This window comes from Limulus polyphemus, unplaced genomic scaffold (genome assembly GCF_000517525.1).
Source record: "Limulus polyphemus unplaced genomic scaffold, Limulus_polyphemus-2.1.2 Scaffold10647, whole genome shotgun sequence".
Classification (NCBI taxonomy): domain Eukaryota; kingdom Metazoa; phylum Arthropoda; class Merostomata; order Xiphosura; family Limulidae; genus Limulus; species Limulus polyphemus.
Window position 1 is genome coordinate 9,159 of NW_013676257.1, and position 8,655 is coordinate 17,813.

The window sequence follows — 8,655 nt, forward strand, 5'->3', positions numbered from 1 at the left end:
ACATAAATATAATAATAATAAAATATAATAATATAATATAAATAGTATTATACTGTAAAAAGATTTAAGCTATTTAGAATAAACACTTGTGGTTTTCTATTACAATTTGCAGTTATTCTAGAACAAAATGTAATTTAGATTTATTTCCTAATTTTTATGATGGTTACGAGGTCGGTCAAATCGATCAACACCATATAGAGATAACACTGATAAAATAACGGATTAAATATAAAATTTTATTCTTAAAAGTTTGATGATTATCTAGAGGGATATATAGAGATTATGTAAATGAAACTAGACAAATTTCAGATAAAGAAAAGTATTTTTAATCTTAAAATCAAAATTACTTCGCATATTGGATAGTCAGCACTCTGAAAGAAAAAATTCACAAGGAAATCTTTAATAGAATAATCTTAAAACATAATTCAACAACCAAATCTTTTGTGTATGAAATGGTTACCAATAATCTGCAAAATTTTGTAAAGACTTGTGAACATTTTCAACAGTTATAGTATAATTTCCTGGTTACAAGTTGGGTCAAATCCACCCAGCTTGTAGTAAAAGGCTTAACTGCATATATTCACAAAAAAACTTTTAGTGAAAATGCTTGATTAAAAATTCAGATTTTTTGTCTACAAATGATTTAATGATTACTGAAAGCATGGGAAAATTTGTGAATATACATAAAACTTATTATAAGTTATAGCAGTATGGAAACTCTGAAGGTCAGTTTGGGGTCAATTTTGAGATTGAAGCGACCAAGCCTGTTGCGAGAAAGTTGAATGTTGTTTGTAAAGACATTTCTGTCTTTGTTGCAAGAAAGTTAAACGTTGTTTGTAAAGACATGTCTGTCTTCGTTGCAATAGCTAGTAACCCATCTGATAGCCCAACTGAAATTCAGGTTTTTTTTGGTTATATGTTTAAGTTCCTCTGCCATTGTTTTCAGAGAAGTCCTGAAAAACAGTGGTGGTAAGATTCTTTATTGAAATTAATAATTTAAAAATTTTGACAGATTTAATGTTTTGTCATTAGTAAAGAAGAGGTTGAAAAATGTAAGCAGAGAGACCTTCTCGAAGAGATGCTGGCAGAGATGACTGGAGAGTTTCCTGCACTAAGCACGGTGTTTGTGAAAGAGAGAGATATGTATCTAGCATATTCTCTTCGCCTTGCAGCAACTCCACTTCAAGATCCCAAATCACCTAGTGGTAGGTACTTGTTTCTCTTAATATATTGGTTGATTTTATTCTCCAGAACCACCTAGTGGTAGGTACTTGTTTCTCTTAATAGATATTGAGTACCTACCACTAGGTGGTTCTGGAGAATAAAATTTGTTTCTCTTAATAAATAGATTTTATTCTCCAGAACCACCTAGTGGTAGGTACTTGTTTCTCTTAATAAATATTGATTTTATTCTCCAGAACCACCTAGTGGTAGGTACTTGTTTCTCTTAATAAATAGATTTTATTCTCCAGAACCACCTAGTGGTAGGTCCTTGTTTCTCCTAATAGATATTAATTTTATTCTCCAGAACCACCTAGTGGTAGGTACTTGTTTCTCCTAATAGGTAGTAATTTTATTCTTCAGTTTTTAACTGCTATATAATTTTTCCTGAATAACTGAAATATTCTTGTGTATGTGAAAAACAAAACCTGTAATATTCTATATGAAGAAGTTAGTGTTATAAAATAACATGTTGATGTTTTTCTACTTTATCCGAGGTTCTGGTGTCAAAATAATTACATTTTAAACACTTGAAGAGCATTCAAAAAAGGGTTTCACATTAATAAGATGAATATTAGTAGAGAGAAGATAGCAGAAGTTTAAACTTCTATTTAAAGTTCCTCATGTGACTATCGTGGTTCTGCTAACAAGTGGAGTTCCTGAACGGTTTCATTCTGAGAAAGAACTCTTCAACTAAACTTAGCAGAACATACTGATAATTATACATTACTTTGAGTTTGGATGAAAGGATAATATTTTACAAGCAGCTGTATCATAACTGTGCAAACCAACATTGTATTCCTCAGGTATAGGAGTTAATAAAACAATACTTTTAACAGGAATGAAACCTTCGGTAGTTGTTGGAGTAGTAGGTATTGGCCACGTACCAGGGATCGTTGAAAACTGGGAGAAAATATCTGATGCTGATATTACTCCTCTTCTAATGTAAGTCTTCTTAATATCTTTATAACACAAGAACGGTATACATGTTACTTGTAATGGTGTTATAACGGTATACATGTTACTTGTAATGGTGTTATAACGGTATACATGTCACTTGATATAGTTTATAAGAATATAATGGTGTAACAGTATACATGTTACTTGAAGTAGTTTCTAAGAATATAATGGTGTTTTAACGGTATACATGTTACTTGAAGTAGTTTCTAAGAATATAATGGTGTTATAACGGTATACATGTTACTTGAAGTAGTTTCTAAGAATATAATGGTGTTATAACGGTATACATGTTACTTGAAGTAGTTTCTAAGACTATAATGGTGTTATAATGGTATACATGTTACTTGAAGTAGTTTATAAGACTGTAATGGTGTTGTAACGGTATACGTGTTACTTGAAGTAGTTTATAAGACTGTAATGGTGTTGTAACGGTATACGTGTTACTTGAAGTAGTTTATAAGACTGTAATGGTGTTGTAACGGTATACGTGTTACTTGAAGTAGTTTATAAGACTGTAATGGTGTTATAACAGTATACGTGTTACTTGAAGTAGTTTCTAAGACAGTAATGGTGTTATAACGGTATACGTGTTACTTGAAGTAATCATCATATTTTCACTAGTGTTCCTGAACCATCTCTTGCTGCTAAAGTCTTTCGCCACACCCTAAAGATATCAGTTCTAAGTCTGGCCTTGTGGGGTTGCTGGCGACTTCTTCCATCTTCCTTCAAGTCAACGCTGACTTCACAGAGGCCATTAGACTGGCTTAACCATATTTTTACTCATTAAGTATGCAGAAGTAACTGAAGAATGAGCAAACTGTTGGAAAATATTACATTGTTAAACTTTTCAGATAGATATAGTAACCAAATTTGTGTACACTGGCCTAAGATATCCTACCAAACACTAAAATCCATGTAAAACATTCATTAAAGTTCGTATTGAAAACAAACGTTTTGGTTCTTAAAGACATGGTGTCATTATATATGTAAAAACGTTGTGATTACATTTAGGAAAGTTATCCAAAAATAATGCTTACAGATTGGTTCCTGTAAAGGTTAATGAAGTAATTAGTATAAAGGTTACAGGCTGTGAGAGAAAGGTGAGGATTAATAACAGAAATTATAAGGGTTAAAGTTATAGGCCATGATAGAAAGGTGAGGATTAATAACAGAAACTATAAGGGTTAAGGTTATAGGCCATGATAGAAAGGTGAGGATTAATAACAGAAACTATAAGGGTTAAGGTTATAGGCCATGATAGAAACGTGAGGATTAATAACAGAAACTATGAGGGTTAAGGTTATAGGCTGTGAGAGAAAGGTGAGGATTAATAACAGAAACTATAAGGGTTAAGGTTATAGGCTGTGAGAGAAAGGTGAGGATTAATAACAGAAACTATAAGGGTTAAAGTTATAGGCCATGATAGAAACGTGAGGATTAATAACAGAAACTATGAGGGTTAAGGTTATAGGCTGTGAGAGAAAGGTGAGGATTAATGACAGAAACTATAAGGGTTAAGGTTATAGGCTGTGAGAGAAAGGTGAGGATTAATGACAGGTTAAGGTTACAGGCCATGAGAAAAAGGTGAGGATTAATAACAGAAACTATAAGGGTTAAGGTTATAGGCTGTGAGAGAAAGGTGAAGATTAATAACAGAAACTATAAGGGTTAAGGTTATAGGCTGTGAGAGACAGATAAGAACTAGGTTGTACTGAATATGTCTGGTTATTTATTTTGATACCGAGTATATTAATGTATTACAGAAGAACAGGATTTATAAGATGTACACTACAAGCAATGGTGATAGTAGATGTTGGTAATAGATCAAAGTATTAGTTTTATAAATTGTAAAGAAACGTGTGCCATAAAGACAACCTCTGGCATGGTACTGTAGTTAATAATCGTGTAGTCACAGTGATTATATAACAAAATCTTCCATGAGGCCGTAAACAAAGTCCATTCTTGTGAGAAATTATTGATTAGACATATATTTTGAACACTTATCTTTCCTGTTATTTTAGATTGACATGAATATATATTTTGACGTACCGAGTTAATAACAAAATTTTTGAACCAAAAGTGTAAAGAGTTGTAAAAAAAAATATATATTATTCTCTTGAACCAGTGAATAATAAATCAGAAAAACAATGAAATTGTATGAAAATAATATTGGAATAAATTTTACAAATTTCTCTACACAATTGTGTGTTTTCGTGGTATTAAATCGATACGGAAAAGAAAAACCCAAAATCTCAACAAAATAGTTTTCACTGTTCATTTTGAGATTCTATAACGATGGTTATGGTTGTGTAGTATTCACGTTGCCAAATTTCTCTAAATACTCTTACAACATGCACAAGAACACGTCCACTGGGGGGGGGGGGGGGGGGGGGGGGACAGACCCCCTCCATTTTTGAAACCTATCCGTCAACATTGTGGAAAGGGTAATTCTTTGAAAATATATTTTTTATTTCATATTCAAGCATTGAGAAGTGACATATTTTATAGACTCTTAATAAATAATGGATGTTTTAACCCATTTATGGAAACAAATTAACAAATTCTCCAAATATTCAAGGTTGTTGAAAACGTTACCAGAATCTTTCATCCTACCTAAACCATAGAATTTCTGAAAGGTTTGTGTTAATGGAAATAATTCAGTTTTAAAACATTTCACAAAAATGTTGCACAGTATTAGAAGATATGAATAACCCATCATTATCTGGTATTTGTATCTAAGATACTGACCAAGAAAGGGAAATAAATTGGTTTAACCCATCGTTATCTGGTATTTGTATCTAAGATACTGACCAAGAAAGGGAAATAAATTGGTTTAACCCATCGTTATATGGTATTTGTATCTAAGATACTGACCAAGAAAGGGAAATAAATTGGTTTAACCCATCGTTATCGAGATCTGGCACCAAAATGTGTGTTATGTTACAGTACTGAGATTAACTTTTCACACTTTACAGATCTGTGTGTGTTTTATGTTACAGTACTCAGGCTAACTTTTCACACTTTACAGATCTATGTGTGTGTTATGTTACAGTACTGAGGTTAACTTTTCACACTTTACAGATAGATCTGTGTGTTTTATGTTACAGTACTGAGGTTAACTTTTCACACATTATAGATAGATCTATGTGTGTGTTATGTTAAAGTACTGAGGTTAACTTTTCACACTTTACAGATCTATGTGTGTGTTATGTTACAGTACTGAGGTTAACTTTTCACACATTATAGATAGATCTATGTGTGTGTTATGTTAAAGTACTGAGGTTAACTTTTCACACTTTACAGATCTGCATGAGTTTTATGTTACAGTACTGAGGTTAACTTTTCACACTTTACAAATTCTGCAATAATCAGACATTACTTTTTTTTAACAATAGTGAACTGTAATATCTTAATTAAATTGAAAATACATATAATTTGGCTAATTAAGAATTTTAATATAAAGATAAAATATTTTCTTTATAAAACGTTTTTCTACAATTTTCAATCATACAAATAAGCAGTATCAGGTAAATAAAACAGCAAAGGTTAAACATACTTTCAAAATGTATTAACTTTTGTATTTAAGGCACTTTTTAAGTTTCACCTTACAGTTTCTGGTTTATAATAATACATATTAGGTATTTTCACTAACAAATGACCAAGACATTTTTATTTACAAAATGCTTAATACCTCACACATATTATTAAGATTTAAAAGAAAACTGGTTAAACACTTTTCACATATAAAGTAAGATATTAAAAATGAAATTAAAACTCGACCAATTATTATGCTCCATGAAGTTCACTTAGAACAAGTTTCTTGTTTTATTTACATCATCAAAACAAGCCTAGCTACAAACAATTTATGTATTAAAACCAAATCAATGTCCAGGTGATAATGAAAATACTGGTTGTTACACTAAATATTAAAAAAAAAGAGTTTTTGTACTTAGTAAACCTGATCACAAGTTTGGTGTTTATAAAAATAATTCTAGAACTGTTTATTTTACTACTGAAATGTAAAGGCTGTTCAACAAGTTGTGAGCAAACATTACGTTAACAAAAGGTCCCTAAAACGTGTAGAAAAATTAGAATAAACCACAGTCTTTAAGATTGATTTTGATTATAACATCTGTGACGGCATCAAACACAAACTGTATGTTATTTGTATCCGTAGCGCAGGTAAAGTGAGTGTAAACTTCTTTAGTACCTTTCCGTTTGTTAAGGTCTTCAAACATTTTCTGGATATAGGCACCAGCCTCTTCATAACAGTTAGTTCCTGAAATAATAGAATATGTTTTTCATTCTTACAAGTTTCTCTTACCAAAACAGAAAAGTAGTTTTGAACAGAGTCCTTCATTGTCAGATCTGTTTATACAAATCTACAGCCTACGCTTCGGAGAAGTACAAATTTCATGTTAATCTTTGGTAACATTAAGAGGCACTATTTATAAAATTGAACAATATAAGAAAACTTACCTGTGTACTCTGGGTAACAGATGGTCAGTGGTGACCGAGTTATCTTTTCTTCAAATAAATCCTTCTTGTTAAGAAACAGAATCATGGCAGTACGTATAAACCACTGGTTGTTACATATAGAGTCGAAAAGCTTCATAGATTCAACCATACGGTTCTGGAAAATCAAACAACCAACAACATTTCTCAACCAGACAGTTCTGGGTCTTTACTATTTCAAATAAACTTGGCTTCCTTTATCACTCGGAGGATTTATACTCTATAAATATTCAACTATTACTTGATAACTTTAAGAGTTTTATTCTTTCATGTGTTTCGTTACTGACTGTTTCCATAAAAACATTCTTCAAAAACAGAATTTTACAGTGATTATAAATCAGCAAACATATAATAATTTTAGTCTGTGTCTATAAATTACAACTTGGCAGGCTGAACACTAGTAATAAATGATTTACTTACTAAGATCATGAAAAAAAGTACCAAATACCTTGACATAATGAACAATAAAACTAACACAGTTTAGAATAAAGAATTAAAACACTCTCACTGCTGACTGATTGACACATTTAGCCAGAAGTAGTAACTGTAGGTTGGTTACACAGACGTAGCCAGTAGTAGTAACTGTACGTTGTTAATTAATAATGACGAAAAACCCACTTGAAGTAAAAAATGTATAACAGAAATGGCTCGTATGGGTATTAAAATAAAGTACAAGAACAATGTTTCAACCTTCAGGTTAACCTATACATTTTAACTGTATGTTGACTACACAGACTTGGCCAGAAGTAGTATCTTTATGTATAAAATATATGATTATAAAGACTTTTTATTGAAAAATCCTGATAGTTTTTTCTTACATTAAGCTGAATTAATCATCTTGTATTGTCTGTGACAAGTTGATTTTAGTATCAACTAAAAAACATCAACTAAAACACATCAATTAAAAGCTGAGATAGTCCATTTGTATTGAAAAGGTAAGTTTTAACATGTGAGGTAAATGAACAGGATATACCTACCGAAAATAAACACACACACATACATATAAACTAATAATATCCCTTTCACACTAAGGTCTACTATGTTTAGCTGTCCCTAATTTTTAACTGCAGACTACCTAGACAGTAATACCCATTGAAAAAACTGAGCTTTGGGCTACTTATGTTTGAATGATTAATATTATAGTAAACTCAAAGTGTGAAGTGTGTGTTTCCAACAAAAAGTCTGATCATGCTGACATGAGTCAATCATTACAGGATGGATGAGTCTTACTGACACACATCAGAACCATGTGTTAGTCAATCATTACAGTATGGATGAGTCTTACTGACACACATCAGAACCGTGTGTTAGTCAATCATTACAGGATGGATGAGTCTTACTGACACACATCAGAACTGTGTGTTAATCAATCATTACAGGATGGATGAGTCTTACTGACACACATCAGAACCGTGTGTTAGTCAATCATTACAGGATAGATGAATCTTACTGACACACATCAGAACCGTGTGTCAGTCAATCATTACAGGATGGATGAGTTTTACTGACACACATCAGAACCGTGTGTTAGTCAATCATTACAGGATGGATGTGTCTTACTGACACACATCAGAACCGTGTGTCAGTCAATCATTACAGTATGGATGAGTCTTACTGACACACATCAGAACCGTGTGTCAGTCAATCATTACAGGATGGATGAGTCTTACTGACACACATCAGAACCGTGTGTTAGTCAATCATTACAGGATGGATGATCTTACTGACACACACATCAGAACCATGTGTTAGTCAATCATTACAGGATGGATGAGTCTTACTGACACACATCAGAACCGTATGTTAGTCAATCATTACAGGATGGATGAGTCTTACTGACACACATCAGAACTGTGTGTTAGTCAATCATTACAGGATGGATGATCTTACTGACACACACATCAGAACCATGTGTTAGTCAATCATTACAGGATGGATGAGTCTTACTGACACACATCA

The 8,655-nt window shown here is 32.1% G+C and overlaps 2 protein-coding genes across 12 annotated transcripts in view; one reads left to right on the plus strand and one right to left on the minus strand.

Moving 5' to 3' along the window:
- LOC106476464 (traB domain-containing protein-like) overlaps window positions 1-4,267 on the plus strand; it is a 12,870-nt gene extending 8,603 nt beyond the window's left edge. Inside the window, exons 4-7 of one of the 11 annotated variants that reach the window (XR_002609177.1) lie at window positions 1,033-1,205; window positions 2,061-2,166; window positions 2,803-3,820; window positions 3,876-4,267. Coding sequence is in view for 1 of the 11 variants with exons in the window: in XM_013937121.2 (XP_013792575.1) it covers window positions 1,033-1,205; window positions 2,061-2,166; window positions 2,803-2,968 (445 nt within the window). In the remaining 10 variants the exon portion in view is untranslated. Of the gene's footprint in view, window positions 1-1,032; window positions 1,206-2,060; window positions 2,167-2,802 lie in introns of all 11 variants that reach the window. The other 10 variants (XR_002609178.1, XR_002609180.1, XR_002609179.1 and 7 more) reach the window with 10 other exon arrangements.
- A 1,358-nt stretch (window positions 4,268-5,625) lies between these two features.
- On the minus strand, window positions 5,626-6,976 carry LOC106476465 (guanine nucleotide-binding protein G(k) subunit alpha-like). The gene is made up of 2 exons (XM_013937123.2): window positions 6,661-6,976; window positions 5,626-6,460 (listed from the first exon to the last, which is right to left on the minus strand). The coding sequence occupies exons 1-2, from the start codon at window positions 6,806-6,808 to the stop codon at window positions 6,270-6,272; spliced, it is 339 nt and encodes a 112-aa protein (XP_013792577.1). The 5' UTR covers window positions 6,809-6,976; the 3' UTR covers window positions 5,626-6,269.
- Between the last annotated feature and the right edge of the window lie 1,679 nt (window positions 6,977-8,655).